The sequence below is a fragment of the Sciurus carolinensis genome, chromosome 4 (assembly GCF_902686445.1).
Source record: "Sciurus carolinensis chromosome 4, mSciCar1.2, whole genome shotgun sequence".
Lineage (NCBI taxonomy): Eukaryota > Metazoa > Chordata > Mammalia > Rodentia > Sciuridae > Sciurus > Sciurus carolinensis.
The window spans coordinates 17,392,675-17,420,385 of record NC_062216.1 but is presented as its reverse complement, the minus strand read 5'-3'; the positions used below and the strand labels follow the sequence as shown (position 1 = coordinate 17,420,385).

Sequence of the window (27,711 nt, the reverse complement as noted above, 5' to 3'; positions counted from 1 at the left end):
GGTAATTAAATAAGCAGAGTATAACTTGCAAGCAAAAAAAAAAAAAAAAAGTGCATTTGTAAATAAAATAAACAGAGATGGTTAAAAAAAAAATCCCAAAGACAGGCAGCTTATTTTGGGTTAATCTTGAGGGGAAATGACATGATATTTATGGTTTCTCCTCTGGTCCTTTTGATTTTGCTCACTGACCTCACCAGGATCGGAAGAGCAGAGATCCACATTTCACAGGATCTCCTCTGCTGCCTTCTGATGCTTCTAGAAACTAGAGCCCTACTGGTATAATTATTCATATGAGGAGGAATGTGCCTGCCTTTCATTGTAATAAACTTTTTACAAAGCTGGGCTTAATTCATGAATATTTCAATGAGCAGAGAAAACAACAGACCTCATTTTGTTGTAAACATCATCAAAACCTCCACACCGGCAGGCTTCTCTTCTCATAACCATTCTGCCTTTGTCACACGCTTCTCCGGGTGCATCTGGGCTACGAGTGCAAAGTGGAGATTTGAATTCCCGTTGCATAAAGCCAAAGAGAGAGAAATCAGAGGCTTCCTCCTCTTGTCTCTTTTGCTAATCAGATTCTTTTTTTTTTTTTTTTTTTTTCACCCTTTATGGAAGTCTCTTCCTTGTTGCAGACACTCTTTGGGGAATTGCAGAAGGAGAAAAGAAAATGTCTCCCACAATCCATCCCTGGAGTTCATGTCTTTTTGCTGCTTGTCCTCTGTTTCTGCTTGCGAAGGTGGGCCTCTATCTCGTGCCGGAAGACCAGCATCCCCAGCTGCCCGTGGGATGCCTCATTCATGGCCTTGGACTGCATGCACATCTTGTACTGCTCGGGCGTCAGCTCGTCCACACAGCGCTTCTCATGCCAGAGGTGAAAGAGTCCTCGCACGGGTGTCCGCACCACTATGAGGTTGCTGTGGAGATACTTCCGGTACAGGTGCACGTCCTCTCCGCCCCAGCCTTTGATGTCCAAGTCAAACCCACCTGTGGGGAGAGAATACACTGTTCAGGCACCTCTCATCAATCCTGGCTTCCCTGAGCTGCACCATCACAGAACTTTCCAAGAAGAGGTGTGTGCTTCCCTGCCCCTCCAAGTTATCAGAGCGTCCATCTGCATCAGAGGCCCCAGGAATGCCTAACAGGGATGACCATCATGGCGAACAGCACCAACTTCTGGATAATAAGACCTGGAACAGAATCCCAAGCATGTGCCTGCTTGAAAGAGCCGTCAGCAATACTAATGAGCAGCCAGGATTAAGTGCTTCATCTTCTCAACTAGCAACCTCCCCCTGCCCAAGCAGGTAGGATGGAGTGAACCTGGATTTCAGTGTGGAAAAATCATGCCCACAAAAACACTCTTCCTTTCCTGGGTTACAGTGGCCCCGACCACCCCTGTGATTTCACATCATGCTGGGGAGGTCAGTCATCTTAAAGAGGCTGGCCTCACAGCTCCGAAGTTCTACTTGAGAAAAATCTTGTTTCGTGTATAAGGAATGCCTTGGCAAAGTCAGTCATGGTTGGCCAAAGCCTCACCTTTCTTAACCTATGACCCCCGGTCCCAAGCAGGACCAAAGAAGCACTGGCCTTTTTGTCATGGTTCCTGTCTCACCTGAGAGATTTACTCACCTCAACTCTCAGAACAGAGACGGATCTCAACATCCCTTCTCAGACATTCCATGGAACCTCTTTATTTCCTGCTCAGGGCTATTGCTGGAACCCAAAAGTGGTGCTCAGGCACCAAGTGAGGGGACACGGAGCCACAAACAACTAACCCCTGGCTGTGTTTATGAGTGACTGAGACCATTCAGTGGGCACAGGCAAAGGAAGGGGACCGATTATTAGTCATGGGACCAGAATTTGTGTTCTGGTTTTCTTGGAAGCTCTCTAATTTTACATTTTTTTCCTTAAATAAAGTAGGTATCATAATCAAATAAGCTAGTAATGTGAGGGGCTTGGTAACTACAACTGATTTATTCCTATTACTTGGTTATTACTTGTTAAATACCAGGTACACAAATAAGACACATACAAGTAAGTACAAGATTGTGAGGAATGTCTCATCAGGACCCAGAGGCTCTGAGGTTACAGTGGTGGCTTCCTGAGGAACAGCACCCTCCCCAGCCTGCTGGGCTTCCCATTTCTGAAGTAGTGACATCCATCTTTAGGAGAATCCAAAATGATAAACATATGCTGAGCCCAAATACAAAAAATCCAATAGGAGAACACAATATGATAAACATACTGGTCTGAATCCAAAATAGATAAACACGTGGGTCAACAAATAATCATCTCCATACACAGAGCAGGGAAACAGAGTTCCTTGAAGCAGAAATCTTTAGATACATTTCTAAAATATCATTTTTGGGGATTTGAATGGACATAATCCTAAAGACACCAAAGAACACCTGTTGTCAGTTGCAGAGTGACCTCAGCAGCTGCCACTCAGGGACCTGCACCCTGGTGCTCTGCTGCCTCTTAAGGGATGTGACTTCAGGTTGTTTGGTTTTATTACTTTTTTTTGGTAATGCTAGGGAGGGAACCCAGGGCCTTGTGCGGGCCAGGCAAGTGCTCTACCACTGAGCCACCCCCAGCCCTTCTTTTAAACCTGATGGTTTCTATGGGATTCTCTAGTCCCTGTAGCCCATCGAAATCAGCTCTGAACAAAACAAACCTGGGGCTGCTCCTGTACCTGGGTTTTAAAACAAGAAGCTCTAGGCCTTGGGCTTGAGAGGGAGAAGATGGAGAGAGGAAGACAGCGCTCCTGGGAGAACTGGGACAGGGATGCTCCACTCTGGCCGCTCAGGGCCCAGGGCAAGTTTCTGGCCTGTTCCTTCTTGCGCGAGTCACATATAATCCACATTCTCTTCCCTCCAGAGGCACCCATATGAGCACCACCAATGGCAGCGGGGAGGTATTTCCAAAGGGGACAGGAGACTGTGTCCTCATCCCAACTACACCTCACTGTGAGACCTGAGGAGGTCCCCTTGCCTCTGAGAACCCTGGTGGGCACAGCTGGAACCTAACGGCCTTTTCTCTCTGAGCTCTGGAATCCCGTAGGCATGTGTGTGCAAGTGTGTGCGTGCATGTATGAGTGTGCGCGTACATATGTGTATGAACATTCGCCAGTGTGACTATGAGCTTGGGAGTACATGTGCAAGCTGACAGCAACCACATACTCCCAGCAAAGCTTGAAGTGACATCTGGAAGTCTAAGAGTTCAGCAGAGAGAAATCTGGGTCCTTTCTGGTATGATTTTCCTAACTTCCCGGGTTTCCCTTCAGCCCCTACTGGAGGCTCAGGAAGTCCACAGGAGAGGGGGCACCGCAGTCAGAACCCACGCGGGAGGAGGCACGGGCAGCCTGCCTCCAGCTGCCTTTGTGCAGAGACAGCTGAAGTGCTGCGGAGGCTAAGGGGCTGCGGGCCGCCCCCACGCCTGTCTTGGTCTAGCAGGTGAGGACGTGAAGAACACATTATTTAAGGAGACTGCACCACCCTTAATAACCGACTCCTAGGCCCAACCCTGGCTGCTCCCTCAAGGTCTGCGCGGGCAGTGGCCTCTGGGTGGCAGCAGAGGCGCAGCTTTGTCTCACCTATGTTGATGAAGTCTGACCGATACTGACAAGTCATCCCAAATCCGAAGTCTCTCCAAAATCCAGTTTCCTTCTTTATGACCTACAAGGAAGGCACAGAAAAACAGTATTCACCAGCTCCTGTGAGCAGTGCTCAACAGAGAGCCCATCCCACCGATGACAAACAGCCGCAGCCGGGGAGACAGAGGGATCTGAATCCTTACAGACAGGAATACAGTAAGCTCTCCAGTTCCAAAACCCGGCCTTGTGATTTTTGGCACTTCTGGGTGGAATGTTTCTAGGGTGTAGGCATGAAAACACACACACACACACACACACACACACTCTCTCTCTCTCTCTCTCTCTCTGTCTCTCTCTCTCTCTCAAACACACACATACACAAACCAGGAGGGCAAGTTTTTGAGCAGTGCCATGGAAAAGCCACCTACGTGTCTGGCCCCATCCCAGTGCCCGAGAGAAGTTGAGGCCCGGGCCCCTCACACAGGCCCGGGCGGGGAGCCAGCAAAGGGCTCAGGAAGTTGAGAAAAGGGATCAAGAGAACAAGCCGGGATTCAGCTGCCCTGGCGCAGCCCAAACACACCACTCCCTCAGGGAATAAAAAGAAACTTCAGTCTGTTCCAGGCTCTCCAGCTCTGAAACCTCTCTCTTGCTGAGGAAAAGGGCGCTCAGAGGCCAGGTCCTGAAGGAAGACTCTGCCCATTCATCCAGTCTGCTCCAGGAAGGCCACCCAGAGGTGCCAGCCTGCAGGGCTGCGGAGAGGCCATCCAAGCAGCGACTGTCTATAAAAAAGCAAGACCTGGCTCTGCTCAGTCTCTTACTTTGCAAGTAAATTTCCAATAGATTTGCTGAGGCAGCAGAACTTACTGAATTTATGTATATATGTGTGTGCACACGTGCGCACATGTGTATGTATGTGTGTGTGTGTGTGTGTGTGTATGTGTGTGTGTGTGTAATTCTGGGCATGTGTTTGAGATCTTAATAGTTTCTTTTCATGACTTACTCTTGCAGGTCACATGGGTGCTTAGAGGATAGCAAGTCCCCTCCCCAAGCCCAGGAGACAGCAGGTCCCCTTCTGGGACTTGTGGCTGTGTTGTCCACTCATTAGAAACAGTACGTGAAGGGGAAGGAGTAGCAGGGACTTGTCCCAGCTTGACCACTGGCCGACTTTTTCACCTTGGGCAGGTTTCTTTGAGCCTCTGTTTTCTTTTCTATGAGATGACAGTGTTGAACTAAATCACCCCTAAAGAGTCTTCCAGCTCTAACATCCAAACATTTACCCTATCGCTGTTATTCCATCTTCCGGAAGCTTCCCATAGCCTAAATTGTATTTGACAAATGGTTCGTGGAAGGATGTATCAAATCTTGAAGTTCTTTCCCTCAGAAACTATGAGACATCTTATTTTCTCTAGGGCCCACAGGTAGGGCCATGCAACCACTGCTAACACACGTCAGAACTGCCTGAGAGAGAGGGAGACCCCAGGAAATTCTGTGGGGGAAAGCTGCCCCAGCTGGGTATTCTTCAAAACCACCCCAGGACCAAGGGCTGTCCTGAAACACCTCCAAACAACAAGGATATTTTGTCAATATCAGCTGGAAAGATTTTTTTGAGGCAGGAAATTCTGGAAAAATCTCCACTGAGTCTTTTTTTTTTTTTTTTTTAATGTTTTTTGCTCTATCCCTGACATCCCAGGTATAGATTTATACTGCAGCTAACAGCTTCAGATCCCCTCTGCTGGCCAGGATACAGATGCGTCCTCTAAGTTTCTGGGTAAAAGTGGAGTTGAAGAGAGAAGCCAGTATCCACACTTCACACATTTGGCTGAGGTCTCTGTGGAATTGGAAAGAAAAAGCTCCCAGTGGGAAAAGCAATCGGATAGGACCTGGGAAGAACAAGAGGGCTCCCCAGCGGTGGCTGTCCTGGGACTGAGTCTATGTAGTACCTGACAAGGTTGAGCAAGGTGACCTTCACCTGGGGACGGTGTGTCAGGGACAAGCTGATTTGGGACCTGGGAGTGAGCTGTAGAAACAGTTATTGAGGTTGGCAAGCCACAGAAATCCACTGTGTGAGGAGCTCAGTGAAATTTAGCCCTTGGTGGAAACTGACTTGGTTGTGCCCACAGCATATAATTTCAGGGCAAGATGGACTTCGCTTATTAGAGGTTCCACCACCACAGCTGGGCCGCGGCACGGACTGGAAGGCTGCCCTCAAGAGCAGCCTGGCGGGAAGGGGCGCTCTCCAACACCCATCCAATCACATCAGGTTCCCAATGAACCCTGCAGTGGCTCCCCGAGGCAATCAGAAGAGAATCCACAGGGACACCTCTGGTCCTCCATGACCTCCTCCTCTCCTCTCGTCTCCCCAGTACACAGTCCTGCTTCCTGCCCCTCAAACAGGATGTCTTAGGCGTCCGAGGCTGGGAAACTGCAGTCTCCAACCTGGTCACCCTTGCCCTGCTCAGCCCTGGGCTCTGCTCCTATACCATTGCTCAGAGGGGTTGTCCTGACCCTCCTGACAGAATGGCGGTGCTTCTCAGGCCTGAGGAGTGATCGTTTTTTATTAGGACTGAAACAGAAGGCAGAAACCAGCATCTCTCTCCAGCACACCTGCTCCCCATTGCACTCTGTGCTGCCACCCTGATTTATCTTCTCCATAACACTCAAGGCTCTCTGGAATGGTCCTGCTGATGCAATCATCCTCTCTGCTGACGGTCTTGACCCACCACCACGGGTGAACCAAGGTCTCGTTCAAGGCTGTGTCTCCAGCACCCAGACATTGTCCAGCATGCAGCGGGCACTCAATAGATACTTCCATGAGTGAGAGGGGCTCAGTCTTAGGGCAGAGATGGCTCCCAGCAGCCAGTGGAAACAGACACACTCCAGGTGGTAGATACTTGTCAGCAAGTGACTCAGCGAAGACCTAGGAAGTCCAGTGGTGACATCTCAGAACACTGTGATCCGATGGAATAAGACTCAGCCATAAAGAAGAACGAAATTATGGCATTTGCCAGTAAATGATGGAACTGGAGACTATCATGCTAAATGAAATAAGCCAATCCCCCAAAACCAAAGGTCAAATGTTCTCTCTGATATGCAGATGCTAACACACAACAAGGCAGGGGGTGGCGGGTATAGAAGTTCACTGGATTAAACAAAGGGGAATGAAGGGCAGGGAGGGGGATGGGAACAGGAAAGGCAGTGGAATGAACCAGACGTTACTCTCCTCTGTTCACATGAAAACACAACCAGTAAAACTCCACACCATGTACAAGCACAAGAATGGGAAGTTAGACTCCATGTAAGTATACTATGTCAAAATACACTCTACTGTCATGTATAATTAAAGAGGACAAAAATTTAAAATAAAAAGAATCCTATGACCAACAGATGGAAGTGTCTCCCCCTTCCTGGGGCCTACAGTTCTGAGGAATTGTCACAGACAGGGAGAGCACCGCCAATCTGTGCCAGAGTCAGAAGACCTGCAGCAATGGGGCCTACTGCCACACAGGGAAGAGACCCTAAGATGAAACTTGAAATAAAAGCATGTCTTCCTCCTGCCCTGCGTTTCACTCTATCCACGACTGTCTGTCTTTCCACGGCTGGCCTGTCATCTCCTGCAGCCCTGCCTGTCCACCTGAGGGCAGGCACTGCGGGCCAACACACCCAGGAGGATGTTGTCAGGCCTGCTCCCCCACAGGAGGTGCCCAGAGCCCCAACTCTGTGGGCGATTCATGTGACGGGAGTGATTACTTTTGATTAGAACCAAAACACAAAGCAGAAATCAGCATCTTTCCCCGGGCTAGGGGAAGAGGGCCGCCCCACCCTGCAGCTGTGGATCTGGTTTAATGGTGCCGACTTGGACAGCTGTCCACCAAGCAATCTGGACCCTCACATAAAACAAATAATACATACTCAGGCAGAGTAGCTCCTCTAAATCAAAGAGAGTCTCCCAAGAACCGAAGCTGGTCTGCCCAGCCTGGCACTCGCCAGGAATGTCTGTGGGCTGGGCAGGATGATGGGTTTGGAAGACTGCATGCTTGCTGTTGCCATCTTAGGATCCTCAATACTTTTGGAACATGGGCCCCATTTTCATTTTGCTTTGGGCCATGCTACTTAGGAAGCAGGTCCTTCCTGGTGAGCATCAGACACCCCAAATGGCAGCAGCTTCGGGTCTGGGTTGGATACCCCATCGCACACACACACACCCTGTGCTGTCTATGCCTTATCATTTGGGGCTCAGTGACCAAATTGCATAGGATTCCAGGAGTGTCCTCTTTTTGTGGCCTCTTGCTATGGAGGTAGAACGATGTGGCCAAGTTCACTCAGCCTGTCGTAGACAAGCCCAGAGCCACCCTAGGATTGCTGAGACAATCCCAGTTCCGCTGCTTGAGAAATAAGGTGTTCTGGAACCGCCACTTTCAAATAATTCCTTTAAGAAAGGACTCTGGTGTCACTTCCTCCCAGATGTGTACTAACTCACATTTTCCCACCAGTCTTCTTTAATCAGTATCCACTTTCCCCCGCCCCCTCAAAGAGACTGCATTTTCCAGGGGCATGTTCTGCCCAGGGGTCACCCAGGTTCTCTCAGTTCCAGAAGCAGGACTCTCTCCTCTCCTGAGGCACTTTGAGGCCAAAGGATGTATGCCCTGCCATTGGCATCCTCAACCCAGCGGGGTACTTGAGTTCCTGCCTCCGTCACTCAGCAGCTGTGGGCGTCTGAGCAAGTGTCCTAAGCTCTCTGAGTCGCAAATTCCTCATCTGCAAAATGAGAATAATTCTTATTGAGCATCCCATGAGCTAATATGGGCAGAGTGTGGGCTTTTGAAATGGCATCTGCTAATCATTTTTGGTACTCAGTGAGTGCGTATTTCCTTAATAAATGAAAACGGACTGCAAGGATACGCTGGATGTGCAATGCTTGGCAGGCAAGTTTTAAAAACTAAAGTGTGGGTCAGCATGAAATACTTTCTGAGAGGAGTTGGAAAGGTAGGGGTGTAATCAGGGGAGGACGAGGATAGGAGCCAGCCTCCTTCGAGCATGCTGACAAGAATGGAACAAGGTCCCCATATTTAAATTTTGGGCGTTGCTGCACAGCAGGCAGAGATGCTGCATCGGACACCAAGGACATAAGAAGTGGTGAAGAGATGGCCCTAAGGCAGAAGGACAGTGAGGAGACTGGGCCAGTGTGCCACTGGCAGCAGACAGCCTGGGGTTTCTCATGCTGCTACCCTGTGCCCGGTGGCAGGATTATAGACACACTCTCTATCATCAGGTTAGAGTCAGTTGGTGGAGGACAGTTAATCCCAACAGGGGATCAGGGCTTGTAGTGTGCTGGAGCAACTAGTACCAGCTCCTAAGGACTGAGCACATCCCTTCCCAGATCTCTGGTCACGCGACATCACATCGGTACCCTGAAATAGTCCTCAGTGGGAGTATTTACACAATGGAAATTGGCACACGCCATCAGTCAGGGCCTTTTCCCCCTTTTCAGAGAGTGGGTTGTTAAACATTTAGCAGCACACCACTGGCTTTATGCCATAAAAGACTTTAAAAAAAAAGAAAAAAATGAAATTAATCTGTGTTTCTGAAACAAATCCCTGGCAGAGGGTAAAGAAAAGACTAGAGTGTAGGGGAGGGTCGGGATCTAAAGATAGAAGTGGTAGGAGGCTCCTGCAGGAACCTAGGCAAGAAGCAACAAAGCTTGAGCCAGGAAAGTGGAATGTCTCAAGTGAACATTTATTTAAATTATAGTCATTCCTTTCTCAGCGAGGTGTTTCTACACTAAAGCATCAGCAAGTTTCATCTCGCGGTTTAAAACTCAAAAAATTAAATATTAGTATAAAATCCCATGATGTCACTTATTACTTATTCCTAATGGTCTGTACTCAAAGGTGAAGAAACAAGTCGTCTGAGCACACATGAACCATCATAAATTCAGTTCCCTGCTTTTATCTGCAGGCAAAATAGAAAATGACAGTGGCAATAGCCATGGGAAGTAATAACTGACACATTGACAAACGAGGTCATATTTTCGGGGCTGCTGGGAAAGGTTGAGTTGTTTGCATAAGTAACTTTCATTACAGCTGCATTCTGGACCTGTGATACTGATGTATTCCAGGGAAGGCTATCAAGGATTTCGTAATGAATGTGCAACATCTTCGTCTTAGATTGAGCCAAAACGTACCCTCAGGAGGAGGTCTTTCCTAATTTATCCATCTCCAGTCATTACTTTTTATTTTATACCGTCTCACCACCCACACGCTCCGTCTCCATTATATTGATTCCTGCAATTGGATGTTTGCCTTTGGGATTTTTGTCAGCTCATCGCCTTTACACTTCAGCTCTCATCCTGATCCTCAGCAAATCAATTTCCAATGCACTGGAGGAGGGAAATCCTGGCCTGAGGCTCAGCTCTGCCACTAGCAGCTGTGCAATCTTGGACCAGTCATTCCACCTCTCAGGAGGAGGAGCTGGGTGAGGTCTCTTACAAACACTTCTGAGTATAACCCACTGCAGTTCCTCTGACTCTCCTCCCAGCACCTGGACCAGCCCTTGGGCAGCAGCAGGTGCTTAAGACATGGTATGTCCAGTAAAGATGATTTAATTTTTTTTTTTTTTTTTGGTGGATGGGAAACTTGGAGTGCCCTGTTTCATCAGATTAAATAATCACAAATATTGAACTCCAAAATAGCAGTTGTGCGCTCTGGCAGAGGTCAAAATGTTTTTGGAAGTAAATGTCAAAAGCTTCAGGATTTTTCAAGATATAGCCCGCCTCTCGCGGCAGACTCAGGAAATGGGGCCTGAGAGACCAGCTCAACTGTCCTGACTCTAACTTCCCCTGGTACCTGCTTCTCTGCTGGAATAAGAACCCAAGGATAAGACCCTTAAATTGCAAAATGAACAGAACTCCTTTGCAAGCAAATAAGGTCTTTATGAGTTTAAACTAACACGTGAATCACATTTGAAACCAAAGGAACTTTTATTCTGATTGGTTAAAAGAAAATAAATGCTGTGTCTGTCCTATTTTTTCCTCAAACCTCATTAGAAGGTTAAAACTCTTCAGGACAGAAAATGGGATTTCACTTGTAAGCAGATGAGATCTGGCTATTAGGGAGCAAAAATGTAAGGTTTGTATTATGTAAAGCATGATTAAGGAACTCTCCATTGACAGACTCACAGTGGTGTTTAAAGTCTCATGGGAGAAGAGGACGCTGTCTTTCTTAGTGTGTCACCTGGCTTGAGCCCACAGAAACCACTGCAGAACGTGGGTGAGAAATCCACTTTGTCTAACCTGAAGATACCCAAAGCTGTCACATTCTGGGAATGATAAACTATCAGCTGCCAGGGGTTAACTGGGGAGGGAGGGAGGGTGAAGGGCACAGGATGGGACTAGAGACAATAGACTTGCTACTTCTGGAAGCTGAACACAGAGGTAGTCCCCCAAAGAATTTCACAGCACACATGTTTTCTATGGAAATTCATTCACTTGCCCCTTGCATAGGGGCAGAGAGACTTGGTCACGTTCACCCACCAGATTTCCTTCCTTTCCCCAAGGTTACTCAACAGGAAGAAACATGCTTTGTTCCAACAGGAGGTGGATCTACATAGGGCAAGGAAGAACAGACCACCCCCTGGTTGGAGCAGCCCAGAGATTCAGCCTGAGCTAAAATGCAGCTGAGGACAATTCAGCCCACCTCTCTGCAGGGAGAACGACAACAATATAGAAGTCCCCCCTGTAAGAGTGGGTTCAGTCCCTAGAGTCAACACTAATCCAAAAATATTAAATGGAAAATTCTGTAAATAAATAATTCCTAAGTTTTAAATGTCTATTACAGTGTATTGTCATAATTATTGTTATGGTTTGGATATGAAGTGTCCCCCAAAAGCTCATATGTGAGACAGTGCAAGAAGGTTCAGAGGAGAAATGATTGGGTGGTAAGAGTCTTAACCCAATCAGTGAATTAATCCATGATGGGATTAATTGAAGTGGTAGGGTGTAGCTGGAGGAGGTGGGAACTGGGGCATGGCTTTGGGGTATAGGTTTTGTATCTGGAGAGTAGAGTCTCTTTCTGTTTCTCAATCACCGTGATGCAAGCTGCTTCCCTTGCATCACTTGCCACACTCTTCCGCCATGATGTTCAGCCTCACCTTGAGCCCCGAGGAATGGAGCCGGCCTTCTATGGACTAAGACCTCTGAAAGTGTGAGCCTTCAACTAAACCTTTTCTCCTCTACAATTGTGCTGGTCAGATCCTTTTAGTCACAGCAGCAAAAATGCTGCTAAAACAATTATTCTATTTTATTATTGGTTGCTGCTGTTAAACTCTTACTATGATTTGGAAATTAAACTTTATCATAGATATATATACATAGGGAAAAACAGTCTGTAGGGTTTGGTACTACCCATGGTTTCAGGCATCCACTGGGGGTTCGGGAACACCCCTTGGATCAGGGGAAACTACTACAATGGGAAATGTGTTCTTGGAGGGGCAGCCCGGGCTCAGCAGAGGTCCTCTTCCTGTTGGCTGCCAACTCCCCATGCCTGTGCTGCTTTTCTGCCAAAGAGACCAGCTGCTGGTGATGATGCAGACAGCTGGCTACAGTCACTGGGGGCCATGCGGTTCCACTGCCCATCACCGGTGCAGCCACCATCTCAGCAGAGAAGTCTCTCCACTATTCCTTCAAAAGCCACCTTGTCAGTGACAGCTCTGAGGCCAACATCCACCCAGGACCCCTGATGTGTGGGAATTGTTCTGCCATGGGAGAGGCCCAGGACTGGGGACCTGGCTCAGCCCTGGTTCCCCACTGACTAGCCCTGTGCCCTGGGGTGAGCTGCCCCTTTCCAGCACCTGTTTCCACCAGACAAATGAAAACACAAATCTCACCTTTCTTATCAGGCAGGATTTTGTAATAATAAAGAGAAAGTGTGCTCTGTCACCGCGCAATAACCCTCGTTCCCCAAAACCACAGAAGAAAACTACGAAGGTGTGAAATTACCCTCCTGTAAGGTACTGTTCCTATTTATTTTCCACTTTTAAATATTGCAAGCACTTTCAATCAACAAGGCACTGGGAGCAAAGGCCAAAACATCTGCTTAACTTAAGAACTATTGAGGGAATCCATCCACAGATTCCCACTCACCTTTCCTCACGGTCAGGCGCCCCTGGTAATGAAAGCCACAAAGCAGCCGCACAAAGGGATCTGTGTGGTAATTACTCACCAGCTGCTGTTCCAGGGGAGGGATCGCATCGTGATGGCCGTAGATTATGCCAGGATTGTACTGGCTGAAAAGGACTGGATAAAACACCTTCTTCCCTGCAAACCAGAAAACAAGCATTTGCTTAAAGTGACAGATTCATTGACATTCAGCCTCTGGGACATCCTGAATATTTGCGCCCATTTTTATTTTCCCCTTCTCTATACCCTAGATAGTTCTGACAAGCACATCCCCAGGTAGACCAATCAGTCAGATGCTCAAACATTTCCACCTTCCTAGAACAGGAATAATATTCAAGATATTGACAGTCTGTGGCTCTAGCTCTGGGTACCCACCAGAGAGGTGGGTATGGAAGACAGTCCTGGTACCCCTGATTGGAGAATATTAACCCTCTGATGGCTAGCTCCAGGGCAGTCTCAAAGGTTGCCAGGGAGGCTGGGGTGATAGGGCAGCAGGGATAGACTTAGAGAGCTCAGAATAGTTGCTCTTCACCCATGTTTGGGAAATACAGGAAATCTTTCCAAAAGTAGCAAGAATTTCTATATTTTAATAATATGGCCATGCCAATAATTCTTAGCTGATTATCAGTCCTGCCGGAGCCACGTCTATAGAAATAATTTTCTTAATACGGGTTCCTTCTGCTCACAGAGCCTCCCGCCTTGGTATCTGCCCACAGCTGCCCTTTTCCCTTTGGATTGGAGCAGCCTGCCAGGCGGCACCCAAGGAGAAACCAAACCAGATGACTGTCGCTTTCTGTGTCACTGGGGTAAAATGAGGCTGGTGAGGCAGGACATCAGAGTGAGCTATGCAGAGAATGACACCTGGGTGTGAGGACAGTAAATGCCACCTGGGTGCCAGGTTCCACACCTGGCTGTGTATTCAGCCTGCAGGTATTGAGGAATTCAGAGGTGAAGTAGATGTCCACGTCACAGAAAAACAGAAGGACGTTGCTTCCCTTCCAGAAGCGGGCTCCCACATCCAGTCCCTTTCCCCGGGAAAACTCTCCATTCAGCTGGATGAAGGTGAAGTTCCTGAAGTTGGCAGCTCTAGAGGGGAAGCAGAAGGGACAATCAGGGACAGCCACTTATACACCCAGGTTTCTTTGCAGGCTGACAGAATTCCTAGGGGGAAAAAAAAAAAAAAACATAGCCAGGAGCATCCACCTCTTGACTTGTTTCTTCTGTAACCCAAAGAGTGCAGGGACCGGTGGGGACAAGACTCAGGGGAAACATTGGGATGAAAAGTACCAAGAAAACCTAACGAACTTTTAACTTGATTTATTTTTTTTTCTTGTTTCTCTGGCAATTTCCCCACATTGCAAACTGTACTGTCATCACTAATGACTTTTTTGTGAAGGAGAAAGCCTGAACCAGCAAAACTATGAACACACCCCCTGGGAAATCTCCATGCTTCCTCAGTCACCCAAATGAGTCTACTGAGCCGAGGAAATTAAATTACCATGGACTGCCTCCCCCCTCCGGCATCTTCTTGTCTGCATTCAAATCCAGGAGCTAGGCAAAATATTCTTGATGTATATCTGTCCCCAAACAGACTGAAACTTGGATTCCTTCCCCACCCTTAGGTAAAGCAGTAGAGGATGGATGGCAGAAAAGATGTCATCTTGGAGTTAGAAGACTAGGACGGCCTCAGACCTCCTGCGCATTAGCTCCGAGAGGCAGGCAGGTGCATTAATCTTCCTGAACCTCAGTTGCCTCATCTGCAAAGTGGGAATAATAATACCTTCCTTAAGTGTTTCACAGAGTTATTAGTCAGATAAACGGTGCCAAGAGCACAAGGCACTCTGGAAGCAGCCTGCTGTCATTAGCACCCGAGGGTTCCCAGGCCTGGGGTGGGGAAGCCAAGATGTTTCCTCTGTTTGCTGTTCTTTCCCAGGAACATGAGAACCTTTGCAAATGAGGCATATTTTGAACAAAACAGAATTCATTCAGCGTAAAGCAGGACAGGGATGCCTCCCTCCAGGTAGGAGAGGTCCACCCTCTAGTTTCTGGGTGTGCAGGGCCTGGCATCTGGAGGGTCCTCCTCTTCTTGCCAACACCACCCTTCGTTCATAATGGCTTCCTCTCTGACTCCTCCCCTCCCTTTCAGGCCTACCAGGCCTCGATTTTGAAGCCAAGTGCCATTTTTAAATAAAAGTCTGTATTCCAAGTCACTCTCTTGGTTAAAGGTCAACACAAACACAGAGTCATAAGCTCTTCAGATGCTAATCTGTATTTGTATCTGGTCATTTAATCAGTGAAATCAGTTCTGCCTCTCCTTTGGCTTCCCATCTTCTTTCAGATCTGAGCGGAGCTTGGATTTTTATCTGGGGAATCTATGGGCCCAGCCTTGTCTGAGTCTGATGCCAGACATGCCTTTCAGATTGAGATCAGGGCAGAAGGCCTTGTGATGGAAAGAGCCCTCCTCTGTGAGTCAGGAATCCTGGATCCAGGGCCTGGAGCTGGGCCTGGTCCCCACTAGATGGAACATCAATAGATGTTCGTGAATAAATGTGTGGGTACGTGAATGGTTCTGAGCCCTGAACTGCATCTAATTTATTGGAAGTCAGTCACCTCATCTCTTTCCTTGGTTTCCTTATTACAAAATGCAGCAGGTACAGAACTGCAAGGTCCCTTTACACTCTAACATTCTCCTTTCCTTAATTCTGCATTCAATTCAGCATTGTCTACATTGAGGGGCTCTCCTTCTCTTTTAGAGCTTCATCTTTTATCTGGATATGTGACCTAAGTCCCTACTTTCTGTGAGCAGCACTGAAGTTGGGCTCCAAAGCCTTTTCAGTATTAGGTCTGACACTAGTTAAGGACAGAGCCACATCCCTGTCTGCAATGGCACACAGGCTGTGTGAGGCCCTGGCAGCCAGGTTCACATCTGCTGCAGGTTTCTACAGCCCCAGCTTCCGAAAGTCAGCTCAACCATGTTTGGTCAACTTCCAGGGAAACCTGGATTTTCATCTGTTCATCTAAGAGAGTCTCCGACCAGGTCTGGAAATTGCTTATTGTCCAGCCTGGGGCCTGTCTGGCTTTAGCATCCAGTAATAGGTCTTGTCTTCATTTGTTTCTAAGGTTATGCTCTTGGATCTTCTGCCCCCTTGACTTCAGGGATGTTTGTTAGCTAATCTGCAGAGCAGGGAACACTCACATTTTCAAACACAATGAATGAGCTCATCATTCAGATAACCTCCTCCAAGAGCATTTACAGAATCTATCAAAAGAGATTTCAAATACAAGAAATATTTTTATTTCATGATAGCAAGCAACTTTTGCAAAGGCAAGAGGCATGCAGTTCCTTAATATGCTGCATTAGCCTGGTGTGGTGGCGCATGCCTCTAATCCCAGTGGATTGTGAAGCTAAGGCAGGAGGATCACAAGTTAGAGGCCAGCCTCAGCAACGGAGGCCCTAAACAACATAATGAGACCCTGTCTTAAAATTTAAAAAAATAAATAAATAAAAAGGACTGGAGAGTTGGGCACGGTGGTGCATGCCTACAATCTCAGTGGCTCAGGAGGACGAGGCAGGATGATCGTGAGTTCAAAACCAGACTCAGTGAGACCCTGTCTCTAAATAAAATACAAAATAGGGCAGAGGATGTGGCTCAGTGGTGGAGCCCTGCTGAGTTCAATCCCTGGTTACCTGCCCTACCCCTTCAAAAAAAAAAAAAAAAGGGTTGGAGATATAGCTTAGTGGCAAAGCACTCCTGGATTCAATCCCTGGTGTCAAATAAATAAATAAGCGGCATTAAAGGAACTGTACCATCAGGATTTCCCTCCTTGAACAGTCTACAGTCCATTTGTACAGATGTCTCAAATTTGGAGGAAGTTAAATCACATTAAAAAATCAAGATTACAAGGCAGCTTAAGAAAATGAGCTAACAGTACTAAAGATATGAAAGTCTGTGGGTGACTGAGTGGCAAATGACCGCTAGACAGATGAGTGCTACCACATGTGGGCAGAGACTGGTGACCTGGTGAAGATGCTTATCCAACATGGCCGCTTCTGGGCAAAAGTTTCCCAAACTCTGGCTCAAGCTGCTGCTCATAAAGGCTGTTCTCTGCTCCCTGGTAGCCAAGGGAGCCTGGGCTTGCATGACAATCATAGTGACTGGGAAAGGGGAGGGGAGAATTCATGGTTCCTAGGATTTGAGATGACCTTAATTTGGAAGAACATGTTTATTTTTTTCTTTTCCTTTTTATTTATTTATTTATTTTTTATTTTTACAGACTGCATTTTGATTCATTATACACATACGGGGACATCATTTCGTTTCTATGGTTGTGCACAATGTAGATTTATATCATTCGTGTAATCATACCTGTATGTAGGGTAATGATGTCTGTCTCATTCCACCATCTTTCATAGCCCCTCCCTCTCATTTCCCTCTACGTAATCTAAAGTTCCTCCATTCTTCTCTCACCCCCTACCCCCCACCCCCATTATATATCATCATCCACTTATCAGGGAAAACATTTGGCCTTTGGTTTTTTGGGATTGGCTTATTTCACTTAGCATGATATTCTCCAATTCCATCCATTTCTCTGCAAATGCCATAAATTTTTAAACATCAACCTCTATGCTTCAGTGTGTTGCTTTCCAGACAGAAAATTCAGAAGTGGGTGCTGGGGAGTGCTTGCTCTGGCCTGACACAAATGGCACTTTGCTTCCTTTCTGTCCATTCAATCTCTCTGCAAGGATGAGACAATCGTGTTGTTTTCATGGCGCTCCATTTGGAATATTCATTTTAACCCACTCTCTGGAGTGTACATAGGCTGCAGCGCCCTCCATTAGGACAGATCTGACATGAGACAGCCCCTGGAAGAGGGCCCCTCTGTCCCATGAATTGTTTCCCTGGGGACTTGTGAGGCCAGTGGGCACATGGCACTGGCAGCCCCTGCCCACTCTGCACCTGTGGCTCTGCTCAGCCCCCTCATGCACCCCAGGCAACCTGGTCAGGACCTAGCATGCCATGTGATTGCTGGCCTGGCAGCCTGGATCCCTGCTGGCTCCTCTCTGAAGCCCTGATAACTCACCAAGCCCTGACTGGGAGGTTGGACGTGAGTGTACACAGAAGGCAGAGTGGGGACAGGGTCATCTCTGGCATGGGAAGCACTGCAAGCCAGTGGCAGGTGCTGGTGAGGGCCCGGAGTGCTAGCTTCGAGGTGCATCTGTGTGTGCCACGTGGCTGGCAGGCCATCCAGGCCCCTAAGTCCGACTGTGGGATAATGGTACTCTTTCCCCTTCTGTTTCTCAACCCACGGCTGCTTTCAACTAGCCAGTAATCCATGGGAACCCTTCCTTGCCCTTGCTTGCCATTGGGACAGGCCTCTGATATTTATCTAAAACTCTTTAAGAAAGAGGGCTGAGCTGGAAACAGAAGGAAAATAATCAGAACGACTCAACTTCCTTTCTTTCCCAGAGCAGAGAGATTCATAAGTCCTCAAACCTTCTGCCCTGGAAGTGGGACCCCTCCTCTTGTCAAACTTAGCTCCAGCCGTGTGCCTCCGGAACACAGATGCAACCGGATGAAGGGGAACTGGCTCCTGCCAGCCAGTGGGGCCCCTGGTCTTCATGGCTTCATCTAGAAACGCTGCTCCTCAGGTGGGGACTGCATTGCTAGACCAGAGCACCCCTGCTCAACAGGGCAGCAAGGCCCGCCAAAGCCGTGACACAGTTCAGCTCAAAACACTGATGTGCCCGAGGAATTGAGGCGGCGTGGGTTTGTGAATGAACAGGACGTGGCCATGAGGCTACGACTCCAAGTGCAGACATCGTGGTTCACAGGCAGGCACCCTGTTGGCCTTCTGTCCCCGCAAACACAGGGACCAGCCAGGAGTAGACAGATGCTCACCACAGACCGGTTGCCAAGGAGTGGACATGGTTGGGCCTCCTGTCCTTGCTGGTGTCCTCTCCCACAACAGGCTCCATTCCTGTGACAATCGCACTCATTCTCCAAGGCCCAGGTCAGGAGTCACTGCCTCTCTCACACCTCACTGCAGACTGAGGTGTCCTCTCCCACCTCCCAGGCATTCGACCAGCCCTGCCTCTGCCCCTGGTGTCCTGCTGCCTTCCTGTGCCTTCGCTTGGGTCTCTGCTTTATGAGAACCTCTGGGATGCTCCCGCCGGCTCCAAACCCTTCCAGGGCAGCAACTGCCTCGCTCCCTTCCCCCCATCTTCAGAGATCATCCAGCACTGTGTATACAGGGCACACACACGGTCACAGGGGGTGATCAATAAACACGGGGCGAGCTGAGAAGAAGAAAGGGAAAATGCTGAGGCACCTTTCAGATCTGTCTGGAAGGAGGTGCTGTCCAGAGATGCCCGGGAAAGCACAGGCAACTCAGGCGTCCACCAGAGACCCCTCCTTTTTGTATAAGTCCACATCCTGCATCAGAAAGATGCTGAGGCCAGTGGACTCTGCAGGACAGATATAAACCCTAGCTCTGAGAAGAGGGCAAATATGGGGGAAAAAAGCTAAGAAGCCATTTGGTTCCAAATATTTAAATTTACTCATAAAGAAATGTCATATTTAGTGACATGCCCATGACAGTTATGGCCTAGTAAGAAATGGGCATCTATCATGGTGGATGCTACATCTTATATTATGTAATTTTCTATTATGAATCGGTGTACCTAGTTTTAAAAGGCCTCATGACTTGCACACAATTATTTCTTCTTTTTCTTCTTGAATTACATTATTAACTGATTCAACTCTTGAATTTCCCACGCAATTCCTTTATTTAATATAATAAAATCTGGTGTGTGGGGACTCCTTGGTTACAGTCATTTTTATGCAGGTCATAATGACCTGAGAAAGCTACTGTTTCTATTGGAGATTTAATTTCCCTAATTGACTTGCATTTCCCAGAATTGCTGGATTAAAAATGATAAAAGATCTTGCTGTCTAATATGATTTACTCTAATACATACTTTTTCCCACAACTGCAAGGAAATCCTCTTAATGTGACACTTCCCACAATAGCCCTTTATTTAAAAAAAAAAGGTCAAATTTTGAGAATGTGCTTAGAAACAAGCATTACATCCCATGAATAATTTTTAATTTTAAATCTTATTGCTCTAAATATCAAAATGTTTTATGGATTCTACCCGACTGAAGATACCTGAATATAGTGAAGAATGTAAAACCAAACACGTTATCACCCAGTTTTTCACAGTAAGCACTTTTGCCAACTAGAATTCCCTCGATTCTGAGCTCACGCATGCCAGTCTTAGCAAGCTTCTGTAGGGAACTCATTTTTGCCTTTCCACTGGTTCTAAAATTTCACAGGAAAATGGGCCACAGTCCATTAAGAAGAGCAAGTGAATGTGCCTGAACCTCAGAGTAGCTGCAGTAGAGTCTGCAGCTAATTAGATTCGCCTTCTTCCAGGCCAAAGGCTGACTTTCCTTTTTCACCACATGCACACAATGTTTTGTTTTGTTTGGAGTGGGGAAAGCAAAACTAGCTTTGGCAGGTGCCAAACAAATTTGCTGATGCACAGAAAAATAACGAGATTCCAAGGTCTGATAGGAGGTCTCTGCCAAGGAGTTTTCTTTGAAAAATGGAGAGTGAACGCAACACCAACCTTGGTGCCTCTGCTCCAGGGTGCGGGGAGCGAAGTGAATAGGAGGGAGCGAAGCTTCCTTTCCAATCAGCCACATTGAGGGTGTGGGACAACAGTCTCTCAGAACCCAGGCCATAGCCGAAGGCCACAATCTCCAGGAGGACACAGGCCTTCATCTCTGCTTCTGGGGCCCTTGAGAACACTTCGGCTCACGCAGACTCAGCTCCTGCATCTGCACGGTGTAGACACCCAATTCCTCCTTCCTTTCTTGGCAACTGCCCCCAGGCGCGCTTGCCCTGCCCTGCACATCCCTGTATGTACACCTGAGCCTGGGCTTTTCCTCAAGAGGCCAGGAGGAAGCTGCCCAGCAGAGCACCTGGCACCCAGGGACACCATGCTCTTTCCTTTCTGTCCTGGATCAGCTGCTGTACAGCGATGTATCCAATTCCATCACCCAGAGTAAGTGATTGCCTAGCAATCAGGAATATCAGGGAAGATCGTTCTCTTAGAGGGATGCACATGGAGCAGTGAGAGAGGAGGGGGACACTACCTGCCCAGCCAGGTAAACTGAAAGAACCCTGGCCATCAAGGGTGAGACAGGTCACACTCAGATCATTCTCACATCTAGCACATAAGGAATAAAAACACTGTTTGAGTAGACCCCATGTATATATGTATGTGGGTACACGTGTGTGTGTGCATGTGTGTATTTTATGTATATATTTTATTGATGAAAATGAACAATTCAGAAGTGTGTAAACTCTGAGGCGTTCATCATATTCACGATGTTGTACCAACAACGTCATCACCCCAAAAGGAAACCCTATGCCCAGTAAGCAGTCACTTTTGGTTTCCTGCATCTCCAGCCCCTGACAGCTGCTAATCTCCTTTCTATTCCTGTGATGACATTTCACATAACTGGACCCACACTATTGGCCCTTTGTGTCTGGCTTCTTTGATTTAGTATAATGTTTCTGAGGTTGAGCCACACTGTTCACACATCAGCACTTCCTTTTATGGCTGGGTAATACTCCACTGTATGGAGCCAAAATCGTTTTGTTTACCTATTTGTCAGATGATGGACATTTGTGTTGTTTCCACCTTTTGCATTCTGAGATTAATGCTGCTGTGAACATTCACATACAGTTCTTCGTTCAAATATCTTTTTTCAATTAATTTGAGCATGTATCTGGGAAGGGAAGTGCCTCGTCAGATGATAATTCTGTTTAACCATTTCAAGTACTGCCAAATTGTTTCCCACAGAACAGAAGATAATTCTGTTTAACCATTAAAAGTACTGCCAAATGATTTCCCACCAAACATTGATGTTCCTACCAGCAATGGACAAGAGTTCTAATTCCTCTACCTCTTCATTGACTCTTGTGATTGTCTGGGTTTGGGATTTTAGACATCCTGGAGGGTATGATTTACATTGTGGTTTTACCTGCATTCTTCTAATGCCAAATGATGGTAACCAGCTTCTCATGTACTTACTGGTCATTTGGATAGATAGTCATTTGGACAAATGTCCACTCAAATCTTTTGTGCATTTTAAAAATTGGAACATTTATCTTTTTACTGTTGAATTATAAATGTTCTCTCTTATATACTGAATATTAGACTGTTATCAGATTATGATTTGCAAACATTTTCTCCCACTATTGATGTTTTTTTCACTTTCATGGTTGTGTGAAAGTTTTTAATTTTGATAAAGTTCAATTTATCTATTTGTTCTTTACTTACTTCAGTCCTTGAGATATCATATCTCTGAGAACAGTGCCTAATCTAAAGTGATGAACATTTATGCCTGTGCTTTCTTCTAAGAGTTTAACAGTTAGAACTTCTACATTGAGATCTAGAATTATTTTCTTAATTTCATTTTCAGGTTGTTTATTGCTACCGTATAGAAATACAATCAACTTTTTAGTGTTGATTCTGTACCCATAACTTTGTTGATATTATTAACTCTAACAAGTTTTCATGGATTTCTTATAATTTTTAGTATAAGAGAGAGATCATGTGCTCTGTGAATACAGAGAATTTTACTTCTCCCTTATTAGTCTGAATGTTTTTCCTTTCTTTTTCTTCCCCAACTGTTCTGGCTAAACCTTCCATTAAAACATTGAACATGAATGAAAGCAGATATCTTCTCTTGTTTCTGATCTCAAACAAAGTTTTCAGTATTTTATTGATGAAACTTATAGACAAGTGTTTTTGTAGATCCCTTTAACGGGTTGGAGAAATTCTCTTCTATTCCCAGTTTGTTGAGTGTTTTTATCATGTTAAGAGTGTTAGACTTCTGTCAAGTGGTTTTTCTATATGTATTAAGATGGCCACATTGTTTTTGTCCTTTGACTTATTAATACAGTAATCCATCTAGTGACATGGATTTTTTTTTAATATAATAAGTCAATCTCATATTACTGGGATAAACTCACTTGGTCATAGCATATAATCCTCTTTATACATTGCTGAATTCAGTTTGCTAGTATTTATTTAGAATTTTTGTATTTTTATTCATGAAGGATACTGGTTTGTAGTTTTTCTTTCCTTGAGAAGTCTTTGACTGGTTAGAGTTTCAGGATAATTCAAGTCTCAAAGAATATGTTGGGAAATATTCTATATATTTTTAAAAGTGCTCGTGGAATATTGATGTTAATTTCTTATACAGTTGATAGAAATTTGGGCCTTTTTTTTGTGGGAATTTTTAAATTCAATCAATCCATTTACTTGTTATAGGTATAGTCAGATTTTCTCTTTTCTTGAAAATATGTTTAATTTCACTTAAAAGTACACAAAATCCTATTTCCTTTTCCCTTCTCCTGTCCTTCTTTTGTATTAAAAATGTCATCTTTATTCATTATGTGTCCTTCAAAACAAATCATATCATTTTAACTTTATGAAACAAATCATTTACATCTTTTAAATCAGCAGGAAAAGAGTCACACACAAAAAAGACGTTCTGTTGCCTTCTGTGCTTACCCCACACTTACTTTCTCTGGCACTCTTTAGTGTGGCTCTGAATTGCTGCCTGAGTCCTTTCATTTCAGCTACAAGGACTCTTCTTGGTATTTCTTACGGGGTATGTTCATGAGTGATAGTCTCCCAGTTTTTGTTTATGTAGGAATGTCTTAATTTCTCCTTTATCTTTGGAAGATGGCTCTGGTGATGATTAGAATTATTGTCTGACAGTCTTTTTCCTTCGGGACTTTGATATGCCACCCCACCTTCTGGCTTCCACAGTCTCCATTTCTTCACTGAAATCATCTACTAGTCTTATCAAGGATCTCTGGTGTGGCAAGTGGTTTCTCTCTTGCTTTTAAGATGCTTTTCCTCTATGACCTTTAAAAAGTTTGATGATGATATGTCTGCCTAGTGTGGATTTCTCTGAGTTTATTTGATTTGGAGTTTGTCATGGTTCTTGGATGTAGAAAGTAATGCTTTTCATCAAATTTGAGAAACTGTGGGCCATTATTCCTTTGAAGTTCTGCATGACTTTCTCTCTTCCTCTGATTTCCATGCTTGTAGCATCCCACAAGTATCTGAGACCTGTTCATTTTCTTGATTCTTTTTTCTTTCTGTTTTTCAGACTGGGCCATCTCAATTGACTTAACTTAATGTTACTGATTTTTTTCTTCTGTTTCTTCAAAACTACTTTCATTGTATGTATGGCACTTTTCAACTCTCTCCAGAATTTCTATTTTGTTCTTTTGAAAAATCATTTATACCTCTTTATTGATATCCCCTATTTGGTGAGAAAAGGTGCTCTTACTTTTCTTTAGTTCTTTAAAGGTGGTTTCTTTTGCTTCTTGGAACACATTTTGTGCATCTGATTGAAAGTATGATAGCAAGTGCAGACCCTGAGCTTCCTCAGGGACAATTCCTAATGACTGATTTTATTTTTTTCTGTGCGTGTGCCATAGTTTCTTATATGTTCTTATGCCTCATAGTTTGTGTTAGAAACTGGACAGTTTAAGTCATGTAGTGGCAACCCTGGCAATCAGAATCTCCCTCCTCCCCCAGGTTTGCTGCTGTTTGGTTAAGAGTTTTCTGAACTCATTCCATGATGTCTATATTCTTTGTTGTGTGTGAGTGCTAAATGATCGGCGAATGACTGGAAAAAAATTTCCTTAAATGCCCAGAACCAACAATTCTCCGAGTCTTTGCTGATAAACTCAGTGGGCACACTGGGTGTGTCTTCAGACTTAGCCAGGCAGCTGACAACTTACCCTAGTCTCCACTCCCTGTCTGCACAGAGCCCCAAGATCAGCCCCAAGGGAGAGCCTGGGACCTGCTCAGATCTTCCTGAAGCACAGACTCAAGATTCAGAAATGGGGTTGGCCCCTTTAAAAACCCTGGTGGCATCTCATTCCTTAGCTTTCCATTTTAAACTTTTTTGTTAGTCTATTGTCCACCATCTCAGGCAGCCACAAAGTTAAACGCTTACAGTAACAGTTTTTAACAAATACTCCCCTTCCTCCACCTGAGAAAAGCCATTTTGTGCTGGAAGATTTCTGAATGAGTCCAATGGAGACCACCTTGTGAAGGGGGCTTCCAGGGACCCCCAGACAGTTCAGATGATGCCAGTTCTCTAGCTGATGTTCTGAGGGCTCTCCAGCCCCATCTGGACCTCAGCTCCCTGTGCTTGGGGTCTGCTGGATTTCAAGGTCACTGCAGAATTGGAGGCAGGGGATGGGAATGGGGCAAGGGAAAGATCCACATAACTCCCTTTCGCTCTGAAATTCAGTCATCTTTCTTAGTTAAACGCACTGCAGACTGTTGCAAGCTTTGGCTAATTTCCAGAGTTCTCGAAAAGTAGATTTTGACTACTTTTTAAAAACCCACTTATTATTTCTGCTTATGAAGGAGGATGTTTGTGGAGCTCTTCACGACACTGACACTATTCTTTGCCAATTTACCCTTCTTTATCTTAACTGCTGTTTTAATTCATTGTATAAACTTAATATACTTGACTTTTTTTGGTACTATATTTCCCCAAAGTCTTATCTGGAAAATTCTAAACCTTCAGAAAAGTTGCAAGGCTATGATAATTATCACCCACTGCCCCTTTCCCTAGATTCACCAAGGGTCCTTATTTCACCATATTTGCTTGCTTTTCTTCTGAACTCTGAGAGTTAGTTACAGATGCCATGGCGACTTCACCTTCAAAGACACGTACCTCCCAAGACTCTGGTGCTCTCCTTTATAACATTCTAAAAATATAAATAATCATACTCAGAAGACTTAACATTGCCATAGTTCTGTAATCCATATGCCATGTTTAGGTCCTTCAAAGAACAACCAGGAATGCAGACAAAGACCCACAGAAAGCTGCTATACCAGGTAGAATCATGCCTGGCCCTGCTTCCTGCAGAGCTGGGAGAGCTAACCATGGGCCTGAGATGCTGCCTGAGTCAGTGCTAACCCCTGCCTGCTCCCAGGGCCCAGGACTCTATCTGCTTGGGAGAGATTCACTGTGCAGCTTGTTGCATTTTAGTAGATGATTCTTACTTAACAATTTGTTGCTTAAGAAAACTCAAGAAAACAAAAGATACTGCTCAAATTTTAGGGGGGAAAAATTAAAAATTTTTTCTTCCAAATTTTCTTCTAGGATGTTTGATGAAACCTTCCTGGAGGTGTTTGTCAAACAAGTCACTTCAAAGGGCTGATGCACACTATGTCAAGGTCCCCGAAAACCACAAGAAAACAACAGCCCTCTCTTCCCATCACACACGGAGATAGAGCAGTGTCTCATTTCTAGTTCCTCAATCTCTCACACGGATTCCTCTGCAAGACGCCTTTACATTCTTGTGGCTGGACAAAGATGAACTTGTAATGTGTTAAATGTCGACTCATGTCAATTCATCCACACGTTCTCATTTTTAAAGAATTTCCTGTTACCTCCAACTAAATATCCACCTAGCCCAGTCTTTTTCAAAATGTGTCCCATGGATCACAAAGCATCACACATGGAACCTGTTCTAAGAATTAGCTTGCGGGCTTCATCTCAGAATTTCTGGGGTGGGGTTCCAGGAACCTGCATTTAAAAAAGTAACCCCTATTACTCCAGAGCATATGAGAACCAATGAGCTCAGTTTACATCTGAGATACACTGAAGATAAAAATTCATAGATTAAGAATGAAGTATTGAGAACTGATATGCATTGCTATCTGTGGCAGAGGCTTATGCACATTTTACCCACAGTCTTTACATAGGAATATATCGTATATCAAAATGCAGACCATGCAAACACAAGGCCACACACATATTCACACAGAGACCTGCTCACTGAAATTAAAATTCCATGAAACGATATATTTCATGTATGTCCTTATGACCTGTAATTCATTCTGATATTTTCTATCCTATTCTATTTCACTTTTTAAAAACATTGGACATATCCCATGAAATCAATTTCACAGTCCTCTAATGAATTACACACCACAGTTTACAAAACACTCATCTATCGCAATCAACTGAAATGTAAAGCTCATTTGAGGAAGTGTAAGCCTAGCGGGAGAGAGAGTATAAAACACTGCAAACTAGTCATTAAACAAGACTTTATATTTAGATATTCTTAAAATGTTTGCATTTAGCTGGATTTAGAACACTTTAATCACAATACTAATCTCCAAATGAAAAAAAATTTTTCATTTACTCTGATTACAAATCTTATTACCTTCAACTAATAATTAAGGGCTTTAGGAGGGGGAGCACAGGAGTGAAATGCCACGCTATGCAAACTGCGAGTCCTGGCCTTTATTGATGAGGTTCAACTCCGGGCTGTCCCAAGTGCCAGGGGTGACAGCCTGAGTAACAACCTCTCGAGCCCCAGTCTCCTCACCCACAAAACAGGGCTAATAATAGCATCCATCTCAAAAAGTTGCTGTGAGTATTAAATAATTCATGCAACTAATAATGATACTATTGTTATTCAAAAATAAGTTACCATCCAAAAAAAGTTTTACCATCTTAAAAGGACGATAAAGGTTCTTAAAGCCTCCCACTTTAAGTTTACATAAGGATTGGAATTTGTCCAAATTTACTAATTAACTGACATTATTCTGCCCTTGAACAAAACATTTTCTGTGTGTGGCAATGCAGTAAGTGTTGGAGCTGCCAAGAGGCATGACATGTTATCATTTATTGAGCAGCTTATAATCTAGTTGCAAAGTTAGGGGAATAAAAAGAAAGGCATTTAGCATCCTATGCCAGGTGCCAAAGAGAAGAGGTGCCGAAAGAGATGAGAGGACGGGGAGTCAGGGGAAGCTTTGTGGGGCTTTTGGCAGGGCAGGAAGGTTTGAGTACATGGAAAAGAGGGTGGAGGAAATCCC

General features: G+C 45.3%; 1 protein-coding gene across 5 annotated transcripts in view; it reads right to left on the bottom strand.

Annotated features, from left to right (window-relative positions):
* Positions 1 to 579: 579 nt before the first annotated feature.
* The window catches only part of Csgalnact1 (chondroitin sulfate N-acetylgalactosaminyltransferase 1), a 309,579-nt gene continuing 282,447 nt past the window's right edge, over positions 580 to 27,711 (bottom strand). For all 5 annotated transcript variants that reach the window (XM_047550840.1, XM_047550841.1, XM_047550839.1 and 2 more), the window contains 4 exons: positions 13,672 to 13,850; positions 12,808 to 12,902; positions 3,593 to 3,674; positions 580 to 987 (listed from right to left, as the gene is read on the bottom strand). In XM_047550840.1, coding sequence (XP_047406796.1) covers positions 698 to 987; positions 3,593 to 3,674; positions 12,808 to 12,902; positions 13,672 to 13,850 — 646 coding nt within the window. In that variant the 3' untranslated portion in view covers positions 580 to 697. The remainder of the gene's footprint in view (positions 988 to 3,592; positions 3,675 to 12,807; positions 12,903 to 13,671; positions 13,851 to 27,711) is intronic.